At 40.5% G+C, this 24,468-nt stretch overlaps 1 protein-coding gene across 2 annotated transcripts in view; it reads right to left on the reverse strand.

Moving 5' to 3' along the window:
• LOC108434111 (neprilysin) overlaps positions 1-24,468 on the reverse strand; it is an 87,858-nt gene that overhangs the window by 47,926 nt on the left and 15,464 nt on the right. Inside the window, exons 1-9 of one of the 2 annotated variants that reach the window (XM_017709023.2) lie at positions 22,777-22,962; positions 22,485-22,655; positions 18,683-18,718; positions 17,375-17,536; positions 5,570-5,659; positions 5,234-5,329; positions 5,019-5,137; positions 4,230-4,295; positions 491-625 (exon numbers count right to left, since the gene is read on the reverse strand). In XM_017709023.2, coding sequence (XP_017564512.1) covers positions 491-625; positions 4,230-4,295; positions 5,019-5,137; positions 5,234-5,329; positions 5,570-5,659; positions 17,375-17,536; positions 18,683-18,718; positions 22,485-22,617 — 837 coding nt within the window. In that variant the 5' untranslated portion in view covers positions 22,618-22,655; positions 22,777-22,962. Of the gene's footprint in view, positions 1-490; positions 626-4,229; positions 4,296-5,018; positions 5,138-5,233; positions 5,330-5,569; positions 5,660-17,374; positions 17,537-18,682; positions 18,719-22,484; positions 22,656-22,776; positions 22,963-24,468 lie in introns of those variants that run through there. The other variant, XM_017709021.2, reaches the window with a different exon arrangement.

A 24,468-nucleotide genomic window follows, 5' to 3' on the forward strand; every position in this document is an offset into this window, starting at 1 on the left:
TCTTGGTACCAGGTACTACAAGGCAGTTTCAGTGGTCCTGTAGAGTCCCTGGCTGGAGAGCTGTTCTAGCAGCATGTGGAGGACCAACGGTATATTAGGTGATCAAAAAGTTTTGGTTTATTAGTGCAGAGTAACAAAACTATTCTGTCTAAATTCCTTTGCCGATGACATTTGTTGTAGTTTGGGCTACGATTTTTGGAGAAACAATTAACAGTATAATGAACAAAAACTTGAGTATTCAAATTAAGCTCCAAAGAAATTCAACATGGCCTCCATTTCCACATGCTGAGCCACTTTATTATGGCCTATGTGGACATGCACATATGACTGACTTCAATGAGTTTAAGGAGTCAGTGTATTGCCTCATTTGATAGGGGTCACAAGCCACAAGCAAGTACTTTCACATGACCTCTCAACCTTAACCCCCCCCCCATATTGTTCAAAAATTGCCCCAAAAATGTAAAATAAAAAATTACACCTTGCTACTTACATTAGCCAGTTCTTTCTCCAGTGCCATTACTCTGGTCACCTCCTGCCTGATGCTGCTCTCATTGACCTCCAAGCCCTTGTCTCTCCGGACTAGCACAGCGAGGTCAACCATGAAGTTTTCATAAGTGGTACAGGCCTGTGAACAAACACCACAACACCTGTGACACATTAGCAAGAAGCTACATAGATTAGCGCTGTGTGGGTGGACGCAACTGAGTGTGAGACAGATTGAGAGTGAATGTATGTGTGTTAGGGAGTGTTAGCAGGGGTAGAAATTCTGTTAAATTATGAACTAGTGTGTGCCCTCCTGCTGTTTAGCTCCCCAGTTATTTAGGAAGCATTCAGGGCCTCCTGGAATGCATTATACAAGCTAATTGGGTTAATCTGCCTATCTCTCTACCTCCTCCCTCATGATCTCTTCTCCATCCCCTGAGATCATTCAATCTACCTTTGAATATTCATGCTTGCTGATTGGTTGGAGCTGGCAAAGGACAGGAAGTCCACTCCAAAAGCTTCCATCTGCTGCGATGCGTCCGGCCTCATTTCCACTCCGTGTTGGTTCTAATTACCCGCCAAATCTGGAAGGCATTACGGATGCGGAGCAGGCACGGTCTGATTTGAATAATAACCAGATGGGGCCTAACAATAGCTGTCCTCAGGGGCTGGACTGGACGCTTAGAGTCCAAAGGAGAGAGAGGAACAATGGAGGAGAGGCTTTGTTAATTTACAGCAAGACTAAAGCAAGTCAAAATGCTGTTACAAACTATTATACTGTTATTATACTATAAATATAAATATAATAAATCAAAATGTTTCACATCAAAACTATAAATACAGAATGTGAGAGATGTCTTGGCGATCCTATTTTGGCGACCCTGGTCAAATGATGTTTTGGTGATGTTCTAAGAGAAAACAGGTAAGCAATCCTCTACAGGACATTTAAACGGATCATTCGTTTTTGTTGTTTGTTTTTTTTCTTTTGCGTGTTGGGATATAACTGGGACACATAAGCAAAATGTTGCAACAGTTGTGGCACATTTTTTATTTTATATATACATTTTATATACAAACTCAGAAAACTAACGGACATTGCTAACTTAATTTAATTTCACTTACAAAATCAGCAAAATGACCAGAAGTGTATTTATTTATTTATTTGATTGTTTTGCATATGCATATACATCGTTAAACTTGCACCGATCTTCTTCCATGCCTGACTGATGGTTGTAGACGTGGTTTGAAGAGTTTTTCGATATTTCAGCAGCATATGTCTCTTACTTCCAAAAGGTTCAAAGATCCATGAAACGTTGCTCCACATCTCAAATGTTTTGCTGTCCTAGTGCAAATGTTCTTTCTTTTTCTCAATGAGCTTCTGATCTGAGGTAATTATGGATATATATATATATGTGTGTGTGTGTGTGTGTGTGTGTGTGTGTGTGTGTGTGTGTGTGTGTGTGTATAGATGATGTTTTGATCCAGGGTATTTGAGGTAATTTGTCCTCTGGTAAACAAATCCAGCTCAAATAGTGTCTTAATGTGGTTTGTCTGTTTTATTTATTTATTTATTTACTGAATACTTTGATTTTATCCAAGTAAACACATTTGAGATCTGGACTCTGGAGTGGCCAGGCAATTGTTCAGAGGACATTAGCAGCTTTTTTATTTGATAAATACATCAGGATCTTTTCAGCAATCTGCTTGGGATTCCAGCGCTCCTGCAATTTCTTCCCAATCAAGCTTTTTCCTGAGGGTGTTACATGAGGTATTAGCATTAGTCTGTGTTTGTCTCCATTCATGATGCCTTCAATCAAAAATAATCCCTGATTCCAGATGTTGCAGATCCTCTAACTTGTATGATCCTGAGAATTTTTCATGCATACAAAGTAAATATTAAGCTGTGTGCAACAGTGTCTCATTGGCTTGAAAGACATTTTGCCCAACCATCTGCAAAGCTTGGCCAACCTAGACACAGTGGACACGAAGGAACTCAAAAAATTGGTAGGTAAACTTTTTTATTATTAATCCGGTGGCACTTTTGAGTCTTTTAGATGAAATAAACACTCAACTTGTACTCAGTGACATATCCACAAAATAGCAATGATGAAGCAGCAGTGAATACGTTCAGTAGATTATCAGACTGTTTAAATAAAATTTGTTTATAATCTGCTGGAACTGAACATGAAAAAGGTTTACAAAGGTCATCTCAACCTCCTCAACACGCTGTTACAGACACACTGACGCCACCCTGTACCTGGAGCTTCACTGGATTAGGGTTAAGATTCATTTTAGGATTAGGGCCAGGGTGAGGATTAGGATGAGGTATTTGAGATGAGATTAAGGGTAGGGTTAAGACTAAGGCCAGGGTGAGGATTAAGTTTAGGTTTTGTTTGGAGGTTAAGGTTAGGGTTATGGTTAGGGCCAGGCATTATGGTTAGGATTAGGTTGTGGGATGAAGTTAAATTGAAGGTTAATGTTATGGTTAGGATTAGGGCCATGGTGAGAATTAGGATTATGGCCAGGGTGAGGATTGGGTTTAGGTTTTGTTTGGAGGTTAAGGCTAGGGTTATATTTAGGGCCAGGATTACGGTGAAGATTAGGATTAGGTTGTGGGATGAAGATAAATTTAGAGGCAGGGTGAGGGCTAGGATGAGGTTTTGGGTTGAGGTTGAGGTTAATGTTATGTTTAGGATTAGGGCCAAGTTGAGGGTTAGGATGAGGTTTTGGGTGGAGGTTAATGTTATGCTTACGATTAGGGCCAAGGTGAGGGTTAGGATGAGGTTTTGGGTGGAGGTTAATGTTATGCTTACGATTAGGGCCAAGATGAGGGTTAGGATGAGGTTTTGGGTGGAGGTTAATGTTATGCTTACGATTAGGGCCAAGGTGAGGGTTAGGATGGGGTTTTGGGTGGAGGTTAATGTTATGACTATGATAAGGGCCAAGATGATGGTTTGGATGAGGTTTTGTGATGAGTTTAATGTTATGGTTAGGATTAGGGCTGGGGTTAAGGTTAAGTTTTGGGTGGGGTTGGGTAATGGAAGTAACATATAAACTCTCTTTCATGTAACATGTCAACAATACATCTACTTAAGGTAAGTAATGAATCAACAGTGCATCTTCAATTTGAATTCATCTTATTATGCTCAGTTATTAATACTTATTTAGCTACTACTGGGAAACTGAGGTGATAGTTCTGCAGCTATGAGACTGAGGAATTGAAGCATGGACCATCTGCATATGCAGTTTCTGCTGTTGGGCAACATATATTTAACTGGACTCCACTAATGCATTTTTGGTTGTGGAATCTGAGCCACAGGACTCTACTGGGGCAGTGTAACTTATACCTAAACTTTGACATCTGAACAGAGCCAGATTTCCACTCTAAATGCAGTCCAAGTGGTGCAGTCCATTCAGGAAGAGTGAGAGTTATGTTACTGTATATGGCCTTGTGGTTCCCGTTGTACTGTCATAACTTTTCTTAATGTACATTAATTTATGTTATCGCTGTTGTGATAAAATACATCACAGTACACGTCTCTGAGTATATAATGGTTGTGGCTGGTACCCCAACAATGAACAACCGCATGTATCTTAAAAAAGACTGCACAAAAAAAAACTTTTGAACTACTAACAGTGGTACTGTTGTTTTGCTGGAAGAGTTTGCCTGTTCCAAGAAGAAAAAGGAGTGTGGGGCATTATAAAGCCCACCTGTGGCCTGATTTGCTGTAATTGGCAGGTCTTACCTCCTCGTAGGGCCCAGTGCAGACGTAGTAATCTCGGGAGGGCAGGCCGAGGCTTGGCTGGTCGAACTGGCGAGGAGAATCAGAGCGACACATACAATCAGCCATTCATCCACTCAGCAGAAACCCAATCGTCCACACCACAGCCTGCCCCACTGAACCAGTATCAGTTACAGCGATTAAGATGGAAAAGCACTTTTAAGCCCCCAGTTAATCTCCCCACAGCTCCATAAACACTGGGACCACTTGTTCCTAGAGATTTTGCGATTGTGGGTCTTTGGAGAGGCAGAGATTCTAGGAACAGCAGAAAGTAGTTGAGTGAGAGAGAAAGAAAGAAAGAAAGAGAGAGACTGATATGGATGGAGAAGGAGTTAAAGAGGCTGAGATGCAAAAGAAAGAAAGGCAAAAGACAGAGAGAGCTGATTTGAATCCAGTATGAATATGCAGTGTGTGTAGTATTTACAGTCTGACAGGTATAATTGTGAAGTGAATGGACTTCTGTATGCAGTTGATTTCCTTCAATAATAGTAGTTCACATGGTAATAACGCAACCTGCTAGTAGCCGTGTTGTTATTATCATTGAGTCTGACCTTATGTTGACATAAAAAGCGAGGCTATGACCTTTCTGTTGGGGCTCTTTGTAGGAATTTAAGGAAATTACACATTTTATCCCATTTTGATCCATTAAAATCCTATAAATTGCACTATGAAATCTTCCCAGCTCCAACAGTACTTTAGACTGAAATAGAATGCACAGCTCAAGAGCTGTTATGTGTGAGATTGCACACCTACATGAATGATATGGGCGTTGGAGTCTCTGTCGTCCGTGCCGATGAAAAAGCTAATCAAGACCTGCTTTCCATATTTCTCATTCAGTCTGGCTATGGAGTCTTCTGCTCTCCAGCTTGTTCCTGAGCAGAAGATATGGCAGATATGGCAAAGACAGGATTAGGTCTCATTTGGTGGTGTTTGTTAGGGAGATATGCATAACAAGTACACTCACATACCATATGCAGTGTCCCAGTCATCCGTTGCTATGGGCCACTCAAAGACATTTGGCAGCATTGTAAGCAGAGGCGTTCCACCTCTCTGCTCAATGAGACCTTTCAGAAAAAAGCAAAAATATTCCAGCAACACTCATTCATCTCATCGAGCCCTCAACAAGCTCATCTTCTGCCCTTCCTGAAGAGCCTTAGAATTAAAACTCATGCTTGGAAATGTTTCACTTCATGAACGAGGGCATGGAGCTTCATCTGACAAGCTGCTTATTGGAAGCAATGGCTACTTGTTGAAGGTTATCATTATAAAGAGAGCTCTTGGTCTTCTTTGGTTACTGGACTCACTTTCATTGGTGCACGACCTGTAAAGGGTCTTGGCTTTGGCTAAAGCGCTGCTCCCAGCACCAGTCCCATCATCCTCTCTCTCCAGCACTCCTGCAAAGGTTAAGGAAAAACAGCTTCAGATCAGCAGCTTCCAACTTTTGACTCGCTTGTCTGAAATTCTTGTGTAATAAGTAGCACTAAAAGCTTAAATTACCCTTGACGTCGTAATTTAACTAATAAAAAAGTCACCCATTAAATGTTAAACCATAAATTAAATGACTAATGATAAATTCTGAGTGGTGCTAAGCAGAGCTGATTATGCTAACGCTAGCTTAGCAGGCTAACAATTTAGGTCAGCACACCGGGTTAGACTGTCTTGTTGTCTCTCCAGCACAAGCCACTCAACTTCACTTGGTCATATTTGAGTTATAGCTCATATTCTAGTTATATTATAGCCGACATATAGTATCTCTTTGTAACTATGCAGTTCTGGTTGCCACATTGTCATCCTCTCATTATCATATTTTTTAATACATTGTATCATGATAGGCTCAAGTTTATTTATGATGTACAAAACTAAGCCAATATGTAGAGCTGCATCAATGTGAACTTTGAACTATAGTTACACATTTGACACAAATATCAATATATCTACGATCTTTGGGCCCTTAGCGCATTAAAAACAGATACAATTCTGTAGTGGAAATCACTGCATGGGCTCAGAAACACTTCTGAGTTAAAACTCTAAAACACAAAGACGAAACCGTACATAAACAGGATCCAGAAATGCTGCCACCTTCTCTGGGCCTGAGCTCATTTAAAATGGACTGAAGGGAAGTGGAAGAGTGTCCTGTGGTCTGAGAAATTAGCATTTTAAATTCTTTTTGGAAATTATGGGCACGGCATCTTCCGGGCTAAAGACTTTCAGGCTTGTTATCAGGTTATGGTGGTATAGGGGTGCATTAGTGTACATGGTATGGGTGATGTGCACATCTGTGAAGGCACCATTAATGCTGAATGCTGTATACATATTTTTGGCATATGCTGCCATCCAGATGACATCTTTTTCAGAGAAGGGCTTGATGATTTCAGCAAGACAATGCCAAACCACATTCTGCATGTATTACAACAGCATTGCTCCGGGTGCTAAACTGGCCCACCTGCAGTCCAGACCTGTAACTCAATGATAACGTTTGTGTCACGCCTTCGACCGTCTCTGACGGAGGACTGGACTCAATCTCCCAGAGCGCTCTTGGAGATCATCTCAGGGTTTTTTGAAGAAATATGTCCTTAAATCGCCTTTTAATAAAAGTTTTGTAATAATCATTAACTTAAAAATGATTAAAGACTAAATTAAAGTTATGAGCATTAAACAGAGAGAAACAGACCCATTTGCCGGAACAGCAGGCCCAAAACTTCCAAATATGGGCTTTCCGCTCCAGGAGCAGATAGTGTAGGTTATGAAAGGAGATCTTTGATGGTGAGTCCACCTGGCCTAGGAGCTTGAGAAACGCTGCACATTCAGCTAAAACAAGCCAGCCACTAGTGAGCGAAATAGATAAGAGCCGGTAGAAACTAGCCCATCAATCAAAATAATGAGGAGAGCACCCAACACTTGGTCAAGATGACCTAGTGTGCCAGGATAAGGGAAGTATATAAAAATATATAGATGTTGATATCCCTAGGAACAAGTGTTCCTAAGAAAGCTAGAAAAACAGTTCTATTGGTAACCAAGGTGATTTCAGGATGTATCAAAAAAGGAGGGGTGATGATCTCATCCCTGGGAGGGGTGATAATCTCACCTAAGCGTGGTAGAAAGTGTACGGTTTTTGGAGTGTCTGTACATGTTGATTTTTTAGGCGCCATTTTGTCACATAAATGAAGAAAGCCTTTTCTTCCTTCGACCCGAACCTGCGGCTGAAGTTTGGTTTTTCATCTGACTTTGACTTTTTCGCAAGATTGACTCTTCACTTTTCTTTAACTTTTGCAAGAACGCTTTTTCAATCTTTTTAATTTGCTACCCATTATTTACATTAGAGAACAGATTAAATGAAAACTAAAACTTTGATTTAACTTTAATTAATTAGTAATGTTCTTCCACATCGTCGGGTACTTCGGAGCAGAGGATGGGGAGCTCTTTTGTCCCAACAATCACATGACAGAGCACGGGAACTGGGACTCCATCTTGGCGGACTCCAACACCCAGAATGCTATGGTGGATCACATGACTCCATGGCGGTCCTATCATAGATCGCAATCCCTGGACTACTGACTGCTCGCACCTGTGCCTAGTTATATTAATGAGTACCCTAGTGTGTTTACATGCAATCACCGAGCGTTCTACTTTGGTTTTGTTTGACTTACCCGTGCATTGACCCGCTGTTACATATTTTCCGATCTAGATTACTGCCTGACCCTTTTGTACTTTTGCTTCTCCGATCTGATCTGTGTTTGGAAATCTCTGCCTGGACTCTGACTTCGATTTGTGTTTTGCCCTTGCTGTCTATTAAACCCTCTTATCTTCTTATCCGTAAGCATCTGGTACTCTGTCGTCACATCACAATTTGGTACATTATGAAATGAAATATGTGACAAAGGAGACTCTGAACTGTTGAGAAGCTGAAATCCTATATCAAAAAAGAATGAGAAAACCTTTCATTCTCAAAACAACAGCAGCGTCTCCTCAGTTCGCAAACACTTACAGAGTGCTGTTAAAAGAAGAGGTGACGATACACAGTGGTAAACATGCCCCCATCCCAACCTCTTTGTTGATGGCAAAACATTTTTTTATGTTTCAACAATTAAATTTCTCAGTTTCAACATTTGATATGTTGTCGTTCTATTTTTTTAAGATGTTCTTATCATTGCATTCTATTTTTATTTATATTCTGCACAGCATATCAACGTTTTTGGAAATGGAGTTGTAGCTCAGCAAGTTTCACTGTTGTACTTCCTTTTAGCAGTTCCTATCCTGAAATCTGGGGGTGTTGCAGCCACCCTTCCCAGATCCCTATTATTAACTCAGTCATTTAAATAATATATAATCCCTCTTATCTAAAATGTAGTTCACCAGTTAAGACATGTTGCTACAAAGCTAGTGAAGCTAAATAATGGAATTTTTTGATTATCTGCTTTGGTAAAACTGCATACCTGCATCGTCACTTATCCCAAACTGTGGTAGTAATCATTTGTTATCTATTATTGGCATATTATTAGCTATGCAAAACTAATACTAAAATGCTTTAACCCCTTAAAAGCTAGAGCCCGCCAACAGGCCCAAAGTCTTATTACACACTTCTATAACGTAAGAACAGCTCAGCCAGTTTGCACTGAAGTCCCTGTAGTTACAGAATAATAAGCCTTGGTATCAAGTAATAAGCCTGAGATTATAAGGAGTTAAAAACAACGTGAGTAACAGTCATGAAAACCTGAATTTTGTCCATATCTTCACTTTCAACCTGTGCCCAACAGTAAACACAAAGCTTGGATTTTGAGGGGTTAAGCATAGCCTTGAACTAATCATCCTGCCAGTGGGAAGTCTGAGTGGAAAGTCCTTGTGATAAAAATCAGCATTTGGGTAACAGAAGTGTGACGCAAGGACAGCCTAAACTGAAAATGTCCTCAGAAAGGGAACTTTACTCCTGTGAACAGAGTGCTGATCTCGTACTGATCTCGTCATTAAACCCACAGTCACTAACATGGGGAACCCGGACTGGTGTCACCTCAACACTTCAAGAGTTGCTACACTGTTGTTGTTACCAGCATAAACTTGGTTGTCAATTGATTATTGACTTGATAATAATGAAAAATTTCAAAACAATAAACATCATCGGCATATCTTGATACATAACTTATCCCACAATGTAATAACAGTATGTAATTGCCGATGTGCAACAACCTGCAATGGCTTTTCTTAAATCAACGACTAATTTCTTAATCGGCAGCCTTGGCCCGGAGGTCTCACCTCTGTTTTCCTCGTAAAGCTGACGGCTTTCTGTTGCTCTAAATCACTCCTGTGCTGTTTGCGGTGCCGGGGCTGTGATTTGGTTTTAATTAGGGCTTGCGTTTGAATGCTTCCTGAGAAAGGGCAGAGATCATGTGTGTAAGATCGGATTAGAGACCGCCTGGTGTGTGTGCGGCACGCTCCCCTACAGCTTCAAAACTATCTCTCTCTCACTCGCGCTCTGCAAATCTCGATCTGTCTCTCCCTCACAGTCTGGTCGTTTGGACTTGCGCAAGCCCTTCTTTTGTTGTAAGCTAAATCAAAGCGGTTTAAAAGCTCATTTGGAAGCAGGATTTCAAATCGTAATGATGAAAATGGCATGTAGGGTTAGTTGCCAGGCCTAGTTTGTTGTATCTGCATGTATTATTGTGTAGTATCAGGGCTGCACATGATGTTATAATTACAGGGTCTTACTGTTTATGACCTCATGATGGTCGACTGAGTCACAAGTGGGTCATCCAACAGAAAGGTCTACTTTTCTGTCTATACATAGGAGTCACTGGTGCTACCGTTCGTCATCGGAGTTACACATGAGAAAGGTAACAGGCATTTAAAGGTGACATTTTTAATGACAAATGTATTTTACAGAATGGCTGCTATGCACGTCGATCATGGAAGATCCACTACAATATGTCATGTAATCCATTTGGATATGTTTTTCCCAGTCACCTGAGAATAAAGTCGGTCACACCAGTGACGTCAACTGAAAGCTTCATATGAAATCATGAGCTAAATGGGAAAATCTCTGATACCTGAAAGACACGGTGGACTTCTTCATAGAGCCTCAGAAAACAGGTGAAATCAAGTGATGTCGTCGGCGTGACCTTTATTTCAAAATAAGAGATTTTGTGTTATGCAGTAACACCAGTGACAGTTTAATTTATATATCTCATTCCCATGTATAGATCAGATTATTGTAGTTAAAATAGCAGAAAAAGTGTTTTCTTTCATCAAAATATGGTACCCACCCTTTACACGACTGTCAGGACAAGCACTTCTGTGGTGCTTGGAATTCTAGACAGTTGATTTAAAAACCAATATTGCTAAATTGATGGCTGAAGAAAGTGTAATTATTAACTTGTTTTATTTGAAAATGTTTAAAAATTGTAACCCTAACATATTTTTCGAGTGTAATATATCTATAAATGCTGGAGACACAAAAAGAAATGGTTCTGTAGAATGACCCAAGTGGTATCATGCTGGACAGCCATGTTTTGAACTGTCTTCGTTGACAGGTTTTAACCTTAGGTCATCTGACTATACTGACCTACTGTAACCTCCCCCCAAACACCCCCCACCCCCAAACCAGTAATGTAGTGTCCCCGTAACTCTGCTATCAGATTAACTAGGACACTGTTGGCAGTTTGGATGGTTGTGATGCCGTGTTGAGCTGCTAGCGAGCAATGGTGCATGAAATGGGAGGAGTAAATGCGGAGGGTACATCAGACATGTTTCCAAAATATCTGACATTTTTCCCAAAATATCAAACAATCCAATATAATAATCCAATATAGCTGCAGGGGAAAAGCATTGAATGACCTTCTCCTGTTGTCAAGAGTTGCTTTGATGCAAAATTTCTGGTGACAGTACGTACATGCAATACTTTGTTGTCAGAACTTTTTGGTAACTTGAAAGAAAATGTTCTTAATTTGATTGGGGGATGTTTTCCCCATTTTCTCCCCAATTCAGATGTATCCAGTTCCACCCAGTAGTTACGAGCCCCTCAGTGGCATGATACCATCAATACTAGGGGGGAGAAAGCAAACTCAAGCTTCCTCCAAGACCCATGAAGCTCCACCACATCTTTTTAACTGCCTCTAATGTCTTTGGTCTGCGCTGGCTAGCATTGTGCTGAGAGATGAGGGGGGTGGCCTTGAACTTCCAGGCACAGTTGGCTTCAGTTAGCATCACCAGGAATCGAACTCATGATCTGCTGATGTTAAGGCTAACGTGTTAATGTAACAAGACTTGTTATTCTGAACCATTTCTATTGGCCTGTTCCTCAAACCTTCTCATTCTCGTAAAAGCACCTAACATGTTCAAATGATGTAAAAATGGAAACTAAGAAACATAAGAAATGAAGCTGTAATGTTCTGATCTGACAGCGACAATTCAAAATTAAAGCCAACTAGCTTGAAATCTAAATGATATCCTAGTCCAAAGTATCCAAAATTATGACACGAAGGTCAAGAAATGGGATTGAAAACATCATATTTTTTGTGTGTGTACCTGGTTGTGCACTTGGGCAAGAAATCTTCCACCTCATGGTAAGTCTAGTAACACCTTAGCAACGACCTGGAATAGCATAGTAATGGACTAGCAGTGCCTTAGAAGCCACTTGGAATAGCATAGCAATTGCCTAGAAACACCTTAGCAACTACCTGGAATAGCATAGTAATGGCCTAGCAACACCTTAGAGACCACTTGGAATTGCATAGTAATGGCCTAGCAACACCTTTGCTACCACCTAGAAAAGCATAGCAATTGCCTAGTGACATCTTAGCAACTACATGGAATAACATAGCATTGGCCTAGCAACACTTTAGCAAGCACCTGGAATAGCACAGCAACATCCTAGTGACATCTTAGCAACTACATGGAATAGCATTGCAATGGCCTAGCAACACCTTAGCAACCACCTGGAGTAGCATAGCAATGACTTAGCAACACTGTAGCTACCACCTAGAGTAGCATAGCAAAGGATCTAGCAACACCTTCTCAACCACTTTAACAAACTACGTTAAGTTACATTAGCTGGCTTTGTCAAGCCGTGGGGCAGAAAAGGTTTAATGAACAAGAAAATGATCACTTTTCTTCTAGAATGTTCAATTATTTATTATAGATGTATTGCATTCACAAACATAACATATACCACCGCACTAACCACAGAGTTTCTGTAGCTCTAATTTGGTCCTCATATGTAGTAACTTTCGGAATGGCCTTATCTGACCCACATCTCTCCACAAAGTCTTCTGTGTTCTTCCCTGCAGCGTCTCCGCCATGTATATGCATGAGGGCTTTCGCTACCCTATTCCTCCACTTCCGCCGCCCGCTGGGCCCTGCACCCCCTCCAGTTCAGTCACACTAAATGATTTGATGAGGGCCAGATTCTGCCACACTACACAATCCTGTCAGTCACAGCCACGTCACTCGGGCCTGTATGCTTTCTATTAATCCAGGTAAGAGGATCGGCATTGGGCGCGTCTCCAACCGTGGTCATTTCTTTGTCAGCTTGGTGCAGATTATGGAGGCCAAGGTTTAGCCCCTCACTGACAGGCTGTCATAGTCTGCAGGGGTAAAGGTGCAGGTCAAAAGCTGCATTTGAATAAGTGCACTATGTTTTCCTGAGATGAAACGGTACCACTTAGCATTTTGCTGACTAGTTATGAATTACTGTCTGAGGAAAGTGTCTCTAAGGCCAGTGGTAGGAATGGGGCACGTGTTTTCTTTCTTTCTTTCATTCTTTCTTTCATTCTTTCATGTTTTCTTTCTTTCTTTCTTTCCTTCTTTCCCTCCTTTTCTTCCATCCTTTCTTGGTTACTTGCTTATGCTTGTCAATATTGGCTTTCTTTCCTTCTTTCTTTTTTTCCTCCTTTTTTTTCCATCCATCCTTCCTTCTTTCCTTCCACCCAGTTTCTTTCTTTCTTTCATTCTTTCATGTTTTCTTTCTTTCTTTCCTTCTTTCCCTCCTTTTCTTCCATCCTTTCTTGGTTACTTGCTTAGGCTTGTCAATATTGGCTTTCTTTCCTTCTTTCTTTTTTTTTCCTCATTTTTCTTTCCATCCATCCTTCCTTCTTTCCTTCCACCCAGTTTCTTTCTTTCTTTCTTTCTTTCTTTCTTTCTTTCTTTATTCTTTCTTTCTTTCTTTCTTTCTTTCTTTCTTTCTTTCTTTCTTTCTTTCACCCTCATTTCTTCCTTATGTCCATGCTTTCTTTTTTCTCACTCTTATTCTTTCCAACTTCCTTTCTTCTTGCAATTCCTTATTTTCTTCCTTCTATATTTATCTTTCTTTCCTTTTTTTCCTTTTTAATTTCTTTCTCAGCTTTTTCATTAATGCTAAAGTCCCCAGTTGATACCAAACATCATGGTATGAAACATTTGGAGGGTCAGTTGCTTAGTGTTCCACATGTGGGAACAACCATGTAAATCACTGTTCTCTTCCTCTCCCTCTCCCTCCCAGTTCTCTCTCTCTCTCTCTCTCTCTCTCTCTCTCTCTATCTATCTATCTAACTACCTCTCTCTAACTGTTTATTACTTATTTAGCACTCTTTTATCCTTCAGTACCGCACCTACCTGCTGGTGTTATGGATCAGGTGTGTGTGTGTTTTTATTGTGTTGACACCTCAGTGTTTATAACTAAAGCTGGTGTTTTCACATTGAAGGTCATCACAGTGCCAACAGAAAGCATTAACTATGGCTATTCAGCATCTAGAATGTGAGTGGACTGACAACTGCACAATATGTGTATCATGACTGTGTGTTTATGCTCACTTCAGGCCCATTAAGTTGATAAGGCTATACTAACTGCTACTATTTAGCCATCATTCAGTCTTAGCTACATTAGCACTAGCCACATGATCCATGTCATGGTAAAAGATACACCTGCCAGGCCACGTGCATCGCTTGATATACATGGATTTGAAGAGGAAAGACTCTTTTATGGACTTGTGGGGAAAAGTCACTATTCATATCTCCAGACAAGCATATTGTTATCGTCTTGCTCATGCAGTAAGTTGCGAGTCTAATCAAAGCTTTGACTGATTTATGATGTGTCAACAGATATCAGCAAGTTTAATAATTTAACAAGCTGTTTTCAGAAACCAGACGACTCACTTCACATGTACACATTTCAGTTCCCAGAGATCATAACATGAATAAAAACTCAATTTATAGGAGGTACAGTCATACAGCTGGTCCAGGCCAGGGCTTTCACTTGTAGTCAGAAGCTGCCGTGATGTTATTAACAATGAACACATGCTGACAGACACCGAGGAAAGGCAGCCAAGGCAGAGGAGGCTCGAGCGCTAATTACATCCAAACCTCTAATCAAGCCTTTAAATATGCTCTTATTTTCACATCAACTTTCTATTCTATTCTTTCAAAGGTCAGCGCACTGGAAATGCTAACGAGGGGATTTGGCTTCAAAACGTTTGTTTCTCCTGGGGAAGTCATGGCCCCTTTGGTTAATTCCCAGCCGCGGGTAATTATTTTCATTTTGCACTGTTTGTCATGCACACTTGATGCGTATTCCTTTGACACACCAGTGATTAGCAGTAATAGACTGGTGGCACTCAAATTAAATTAATAAGAAGTGCTGATTTGCAAAACATCTCATTAATTTAATTACAACTTTGTGGGGTTGTGATGATAATCTTCCTCCCATTGTTGTTTAAATCAAACCTGATTGTTACCCCAACCAAAAGCTCGTCAAGATGCTGCTGATTGTGATGCATCATCAGAGTCTGACAGGACAGAAAGAGGCAAAAAGATGAAGAGCATGGAAAGGATATACTAGGCAGAAGTAATGGAGCAGACATATACTACAGTATTCACAAATGTTTTGGGATATATAGTGTAGACCTGTGGTCACCAACCCTCTTCCTTCAGACCTGCTTTTCATCAGAATTTACATCTAACATGCTACTTCCCATTGATCAAACTCCACTGCATCTGATCCAGACAATCAAGGTCTTCGGAAGGAGCAAATTACCTGGAGCCAGTGTGGTAGATGGTAATTGGAACTAGACTCAACACAAAGGTAGACCTTAGGATCAGGGTTGGTGGACATTGCATCTGATCCAGTCAAGGACTTCTGAAGAAGCAAATTAGCTGGAGCAGGTGTGGTAGATGGTGATTATAGCTAGATTGAACACAAAGATAAACCTCTACGACCGGGGTTGGTGAACATTGCATCTGGTCCAATCAAGGTCTTCTGAAGAAGCAAATTAGCTGGAACAAGCAAAGTAGATGGTGACTGGAACTAGACTCCTCACAAAGGTAGACCTCTAGGAACAGGATTGGCACATTAGCTGGAATAGGGGTGGTGGATGGTGATTGTATGTTGATTGATCTAAAGCAAGTCTTGGTGAATGTTAGAGAATTACACTTTATTACTTTATGACTTTAGTACTTTATGATGGTGTGAGCAGCCAAGCTGTTTTGATGTCATGTACTGAACTTGGAGTTCAGGACACCAAGACTTTCCAAATAGGAATTATCACTTAAGGGGGCATTTTCTTTGATTTTCCCCATTTACACCTGAAAATGCTTGGCAATTCATTGTTACCACAAAAATAAAAAATAAATAATGTGATGTTAGATAAAAACAGATATAGTCTGTTAAAGATCATCTATAAATGATAAAACTGCCCTTTACCCAACAGACAAGGACAGGACTTAGAGTAAACCCATTGTAAAAATAAATATGTACTGGCCACGCTTCTAGAGATATCTGTACATCATTATGTGTTACAGTGTTACAAAGCACTAACATGGGCCTCTTCCAAAAATCCAAAGTTATTGGGACTTTGAGCTTTGCTCAGTCCACATGGTCCAAAACCCTCCACTACCACGTGTACCCTCCTCTCCCAGGGATGCAACAGGACCGTGCTTCTAATCAGGCCTCATGCTGGGGCTAATCAACCTCTTGGTCCTGCTGGCATGGTTGTCCTATCTCCACATCCTGAAAGACCCCTGCTTTTCCTGCTGAGCAATCACAGAGAGCCTCTGCCAGTGCTCTAGATTTGTGGTCTGCATGCTTTTTGTCTAAATGCAGTGGACAGGCATTGGAACTGGTCCAGTTTAGAAATCAATATGTCAGTGTTATAACAGGCATACAGATCTGACTGTCTTTGACAATGTACTGTTGGGGCCTTTCAGGGAGTGTGACATCGTGGTGATTCATGACAGGTCAGAGTTGATTGAAGTGAAATCTTGTATTGCACCAATGAAGCTATGAAGCTCATGGAACCAGAGTCAACCCATAAGCTATATTCCTAGGAGATGCTGAGCCTTGTCTTGCTGAAACGAGTCTTGATAATATAAAACGCAATTATCATACATGCCAACCAAGAGGGCAGCAGTAGGGTCTGAGGGCAATAGATCAGGGGCAGGAGACCTGTAGGAGGTTTATCTGCGCATGTGCCTAAAGAGGCATCAGTACATCTTAAATAATACACAAATATTCAACTTAGAATCTGCTTTATCATAAGGACAGGGTCTTTGTTCTATTAGATGTTTGCTTATAATGAGATATTCTAGAGGTTCAGAATATTTCATTTGAAGTAACATACACTGAGCAAAGCACAATTTTGAGACCCATGACCCAAACAGTCAGAGGCCCACTGCGCCATAAATAAATGATGTTCCAGTAAACTATGGTCTATCAAATTGCACAGTAAGCCAAATTGACTAAAGCAACTTTCCAAACCAGCATCTGTCCAAACCAGCATACCACTCACTGCAGTTTCACCCATAAGCCCAACAAGACCTTTGACTACAAGATGGGAGTATAAAGTCAAGCATAAATATACAGTATGACCTGTATCAGGCTCACATAAACGTTCTAATGAACAACCATTTTTGCTTATTACCATTTTCAGTGTCCAATTCCTCTTTCCTGAATTTAATTTGCTTTCTTTCCTCCTGACCACAAGATAGCATCTACATTTTAACCCGAAAATCTCTGTTTGGCTTTCCTCAGTTCCACAATAAAACTGCACTGATTCCAGATGTCACTGTGAAACTCATAACAGCTGGTACTTGTTCAAAAAGGATGCTCTCTACTCATCACTAGCTTCTATTCATCATAAGAGAGTCTGTACCTTTGAGCACCACTTCCAGTTCATCCCGCAGTATGTCAAAGGTGCTGTAGCGTGAGCTGGTCTCCGGGATGATGTTCTTCTTCAGCCAGCCTCCACAGGCATACTGGTAGAAGTTTTCACATGGGTCAACTGAAGTGTCCATGTTCTCAATGAGACGGGATGCTGTAATGCCAAAGACACATTAAAGCAGGGTTCTCAGAATGCTATCAGGACAGTGTAGAACATATTCTCAGGAACGACTTGCAGACATTAGCAGATGAGGTTAAATCAGGCGATGAACCAAAGAAAGCATTGATCCTCATTTAAACTCTGAGCCAATTAAATCTTACCCCTAAACTGGCCCTATAAGACTATTCGGTGACTTGGCAACAATAACAAATTGAATGTCCTAAATTCATAGATGTCATGTAAACTCAGAAATAAAGGTAAATCACTGGGGCAGTACCTCTCTTGCCAGTGAGGTGGTGCACTCAAGAGTACGTCTCAATACAATTAGTCAGATAAAAATAACTGTACCATAATCCATTGATATGATATTTTCCATGATAGTTGTATTAACTCCACACACCCTGTCTCATCTCCAGACTTTTTATTTTATTGCTCTATTTTAAAACATTGTTATAAAATGGTACAAATATGTACTTTTCACCTGTGAAAACTTTATTTAAGGTATATAATTGGACTTTAAAACCACTGTTGTACCTTTAAGGGTACAAGGTACATTGTTTGTACCTTGATGAACAAAAAAATGTACCTGCACAGAACCTTTATTTCTAACAGTGCAGTGGAAGAAAGGGGTCTGACCCATTACTTTGTATAGTAGGTGCACCGAAATCTACCTAAATTCAGCTCAATCTTGCTCACTGTCACAAACAATGGCCAATATGGTAGTTTGTTTGTCAAGAGGAAATCAGCTGGGCCCGCCCGGTCTATCCTTGCATGTGAGCCCACTCTTATAGTGCTCTCTGTTGTTCTTGTGAGTTCACCTTTGCAAGGTAGCTTGTCAAGAACATTCTTCCCTAAAAATACAAGTTATTTTTCAAGTTCTTGTTATTGAGATGTAAGCTGTGTGCTTGGAAAACACTAAACTGTGTAGCAACATGCCATCTTTTTTAAAGAATCTTTTTAAATAAACTAGCTGACTATTACCCCTTCTCCTAAAGTTCAAAGTCCAAAATTTCAAATGCTTGCTTGACCACATTAGAATGCTCCTAAGTCTAATTTCATTCCCATGCATATATCGTTTAATGTCATTCTAAAGTGTTGTTGTGTTCAAAGTGTTTGCACAAGTTTGTAAAATGTGCTTACCTGACTGTGTGCAGTCAGCTGTAGTGCAAACACCACCTACAAAAGATCATGACATGCAAGGGGTTAGTACTTCAGAGGGCAGATGAGTTAATGTACAATGTTGAGTAGGCAATGTTCTTGAAAAACATTGATAATTTAGTGCAACCCCTAATCATCTTCCATGAATTATGGTCATGAAAAAGCAGGCTCCTCAGTGACACAGCAATAAAATCAATCAAGCCATGGGCGATTGGGATTTTTTTTCCCCCCACATTCCCAACATTTAAATTGGCTGTGACTTATAGCATGTTATTGTATGGCATGAGGCACCTGGCACAATCAGTGCTTGTTACGCAACTGAAATATCTGTTTACTGCCCTTTCATTCCGCAATCGTCTACCCTCGCCTCACCTCAACTGCCTTGTTCTGACTGCCCCAACTCTATCCTTTTGGTCCATCTCAATCTCTTTGATCCCCACTCTCTACTCCATTCCTGCAATTCTATTTACCTCCCAACCCTGCTCCTGATCTTCCACTTCCAACTCTGTTCACAGTCCCCATTTGTTCATTCCCAAATGTCTTCTCAGTCACTGCTCTCCCACTCCCAACTCAGTTGCCAGTATCCATTCTACCATTCCCAGCCCCTGTCTCAATCTTGGTCTCCATTCTCTAGCTCCTGGCCACGATTTCAGCCCCCATTCTCCCACGCCCAACCTTGATCTCAGTCCCATTACTTCTATTCACAAATACATTCCCAGTTCCAATTCTATCATTCCCATTACTGATGTCCCATTCTCTCACTCCCAAACCCATTTCCAGTCATCATCTCTTGCTCCCACTCCTAATTTCAGACTCCATTCTCCTAGTCTCAGACTCATTCTCAGTTCCCATTCTCTTTCTCCCAAGCCTATTTCCCATCCCCAGTGTCCTGTTCCTATTCTTACTCTCAGGCCCCATTCTCCCACCCCTTGCCGAATTGCCAGTTCCCATTATTTTGCTCACATTTCCAATCTCAGTCCTTGCTCCCTCACTCCCAATCCAAGTCCCCATTCTCTTGCTTCTATCCTCAGTTTCAGTCCCCAGTCTTCCACTCCCAATCTCATTCCTAGTTCTCATCCTCTCATACACAATCCTGGTCTTACTCCCCATTCTCCCACTGCTAATCTCATTCCCAGTCCTTATTCACTCACTACTATCCCCAATCTCACTACTCATTCCCTCTTTCCCTATTGCATTCCTATTCCCTCATTTACTATCGCATTCCCATTCTCCCACTCCCAAACTGTTCCCATTTTCCATACCCATTTTCCCACTCTCATCCCCTAATTCACACATACCTGTCTGGTCTTAGTCCCAATCTTTCCTTTACAACTCTGCATTTACCCTCTTAACTTTAGTCATACCTTCCAACTGCCCCATGCCCACTCGCCCCCAGTCAAGCAGGGGAGACAGTGCATGGAGATCATCTCCATCCCTTTGTATTCTGCTTTTCTGTTTAAACATTCATCCCATAGGATAATGACAGAGGAGTGAGGTTCAGGACAAGGCTTAATCTCCACAGCTGCTGAGAACTGCCTGGAATTTGATTTTATTCATCAAAGTTTTATTTAAACAGGCTATCAAACTAAGAACAGATTGTTTATGGCCTGACAAGAAGCAAGAGCCTCACAGAGTCAGACAAGCATTAAGGAAAAGAAAAATGTGACTACGCATCTCATCTTGAGGCAGCACATTGCACAGAAAAATACATGAACAAGACAGCAGTCATTTATAAGCTGGACCATTTAGAAAAACGATTTCCAAATCTGACACTGCAGACATTTTGACATTGCTGGAAAATTGCTTGTCTGCTCAGTACAGAGCAAGATGTCAAATTTGGAAATTGCTTTTGAGGAAAGTTTACACTTTTATGACTGTTTGGACGGGTGCAGGAAAGCACAGGAAAGACCTGCTACAAGCTAGAAATAGCATTTTAATGAGTGATGATTCAAAAGGTATGCCCACAAATATTCTAATTCAGTTTCCAACTACAGAAACACTCTCTACTGTGTATCTGTACTGAATCATTCCCTAGTATAGTAAGCCCTATCAGAGTCATTAAGTCAATCATTGACTTGTGTTTCCCCAGCAATAATTTCCGGCAATGAGCTCTATTCCTCAGTACCTCTGCAGCTTGTCATAGAACACCTCAAAAAAAAGAAGAAAACTTTAGAGGGCAAATGTCTTTACTGACTGACCACTTTGGGATGAAAAGAGAATTATATCATTTCAAACTTCTGCCATGCAATGGCCTTTAAATGTAAGGAAAGGAATGCTTTATTAAATTTGATAAAAGTTCCTTAATCAAAGGCATGACAAGTAGAGTCATGACTGAGTAGAGATGACTGAAAGGACAGGAGTGCTCCTGGTGCTCAGGCAGATCAGTATGACCTGTGTTCACAACCAATAGTTTTCTGGAGACATGCCGTGATTTCCTGTGCAGAATCATGTCTGTTTTTTAATGCAGTGCCACCCGAGGGCCCAAAGATCACATCCAGACAGAATTGTTTTTCAACCTTGTCCCTTATATCCAGTGATTTCTCTGGATTCTCAGAATCTTTCATTGATATTATGTTCTGTAGATGTTGAACTCACCAAGTTTGATGCTATTTTATGTAGAGAAACATTATTTTTAGGTTGTTGCACTATTTGCCTGTGCAGTCTTCCACATCTCTTTCTGAAAGACTCAGCCGCTCTGGGACACACTTTTTATACTTAGTCATGTTGACAACTGACTTGTTGCAAATTAACCACCAGGTTTTTCTTTTTTTAACATTACACGATTTCACGTTCCAAATCTTTTGAAACATGTTGCTGGGATCAAAAAAAAAAAAAAAATGTCTCAGTTTCTTAAATGTTGTTTTTATACTATTTTTCAAGTCAACATAGGGTTTACATGATTTGCACATCATTGCATTCTGTTTTCATTACATTTTGCAACTTCTTTGGAAAGGCGGGTTGTATCTAGAACTTCCAGAAGGCCTAGAAAGATGTTTTTCTCAAAAAAATGGTCCCACCCACTGGAAATATAAATATAATTGAATTGATTCCTCTGCCAATTTGTAATGATGCTGATGGTTAATTGAACCTATTAGGCCTTTTCTTCAGCACTTGAAGTCTTAACCAGCAGGAGAGCTCACTTAGCTATATTTATTTAAGTACCACAAAAAAGAACAAATCTCAAGAACCATTCTTTTGAATGAAGTTACATATTGAAATTAAATTAGGCGTATTTATTACTTCTCAGAAATTGTTCGGCTGTCTGTGAGGGTATATGCGATATATAAACATCCATATATGGTTAGCTACACTAGGCTTGTAGTTCCAATACAAAACTAGTGAATCAAATGTTAGATGCCAAACACATCTTGACTGACCAACGATATTTGGGGAATACATAAGGGCAAAAATCCTGCAATAAGGCAGCTGCACAGGTAACCACAAACTACTGCACTGTGTGCTTGCATAATGCAGCAATACTAGCAAGCAGATGTTCAGACCTTTGCTCTCTCTTCTGTTCTTGCACCTCCTGAACATGCCATGCTCTGCAGACTTTCTCCTTACTTTTTCAGAAACACAACAAAATACGCCGGGAAGTCACGCTGGACAGCAAATTCCTTGCTGTGCAAGGGGATTTGCTGCTTTCTGGCAATGTAAGCCTCCCCCATAATCCTCTAATATCCCAGCAAAGTTGCCTTGAAATTCATCTCAGTGGGTAAAGGACCGGAAAAGCTCTGGAGCAGCAGCTGCCAGGAAATCTGAGTGGCTTCAAGCGTGTACTCACCACTGCTGCTCTGAGTAGCGAAGAGGACAATGAGGGCCACCACAACGATGAAGAGCAGGGACACGATGGTCAAGAGGCCGATCTCCAGCGACGTCCAGCGAGACTTCTTCTTCTGCATGTTGTTGTCAGCCATGGCGCGCTGTCCTTCTGGAGCAGCCTGTAGCAACTCACCTGAGGCGGAGAGAGGAGATAGTGTGAGAGACTGAAGCACAGAGTTAAAAGCAAAAAGCTACAGAGCAAGTTAACCTCAGCAGAGTTGCATGACTTTGTAGGGCTCCTTGAAAGAGCATACCTCTGGAAAAGGAATGAAATCTTAAAGCTTCAGTCACGCAACTGTGTTGTTCTCCAGCCCTCGGACAAACAAGGAGTCAGAGCAGCTCTCGTGACGCGCTGTTAAGTTTATCTCAACAGGCAATTAATCCTTGATCCCTCTATGACATGTGAACGTGCACACAGAGGTCGGGACTTCAATGAAATGACCGTGCAAAAGGGCAGGACCTGGTATGCCCTCGGTGAGTGGAGAGGACCTAAGGCCTGAGGAAAAAGTCTCTTGAAGACTCCCTTTGAAGGAGGAGTGAGCATGAGACCATAACACATTCTCTTTCTCTCTCTCTCTCACACACACACACACACACACACAGATTTTGTTTCATACAATGTGAGGACATGGGGTAATGAGTGTGTCCCGTTGTAAACATTTACAGCACTGTGTAAAAGTCAGAGACTTCATTTATTCATTTTCCATTCCAGCTGATAAGTATAAGGTCATTCTTTCAGTTTCTGAGAAAGACAGAAACTCTGTGTTACTGTTACAAAACAGTAACAGTGTTGATGAATGGCATGTTTGTAAGCATCTAGAAACACATTCATAACATGTCATAATGCATTCATAAGGCATTATAACCATGGTTATAAATATTTATAAAAATGCACATATGTTGTAGCCATGCTTATAATGCATTATGAATTGTTAACATAACGCATTATAAATACTGTTCATAACACATTATAAGAGCTCATAAGCTGTATTTGTCTGCTCTAAGTAAAGTGTAGCATACTGGACTAAAGCCTCCTCCAGTTTTAAGAGTGAGGCGTCAAGTTGAAGTATTTACTGAAGGATTTACTGAAATGCACACAATAAAGCTCATTACAGGCTTCAAATCTCAGAGTTTAAACTAGTGCTGCCGCCAGTGTTTCATCCAATGTGTGAAAGTCAATGTACACCACTGTTAATGTGCACCACCGTTAGCTTGGCACTAACTTAACACTGCATATCCAATAGGATGCTAGCAGAAATTAGCATCACTGTAGTGTAGGGATGTCACAGAGTGAAGGGTTCCAGCGCATGACGTGAGGGAACAAATTACAACAACAGTTGTCAATGCATTATATCTTTGTTCCAAGAATTTAGGGAGGATTCCTTTTGGTCTATTCATCATGGAGTTTTCATACAATGAGAAGGAAGATTCATTGTTCAAATTATGGAAAAAACAATGCCTTTCTCATAAAAAAATCAACAAAATTTGATAAAATCATCAATTATAATTGTTGCCAGGTGGCAAGAACATGCCAAATGCAATCTGCGATGCACAGTGTATGTAAATGAATGCACTCATAGGACACAATATATTAATAAAATTACTTTCCTACTTATTTGTGTAGAAGAAAGCAGTCTTATATATTGATTGCCGTTATACACATGTTGTTGCAATTAAGCCTAAAACTTGACTGTGGTAGTGTTTAATGGCAATGTGCTTTTCGTCTCCAGTAGATTGCCGTTCCATTGTTACAAGCTGTTGCCATATGGCAACAAAATGTAAAGTAACCCCTAAAATATACATTTTTAAAAGATAATTTCTCTTTCTGTTAAAAATATAATTTTACATCATAATAATAAAAAAGAATTGTGTATTTTAAAATTTCACATCATTTGGATAACAACAGAGTAAACTTTCAAAATCTTTTTTTGTTGCAGTGCCTTTAA

The sequence above is a fragment of the Pygocentrus nattereri genome, chromosome 7 (assembly GCF_015220715.1).
Source record: "Pygocentrus nattereri isolate fPygNat1 chromosome 7, fPygNat1.pri, whole genome shotgun sequence".
In the NCBI taxonomy this organism is placed as follows: domain Eukaryota; kingdom Metazoa; phylum Chordata; class Actinopteri; order Characiformes; family Serrasalmidae; genus Pygocentrus; species Pygocentrus nattereri.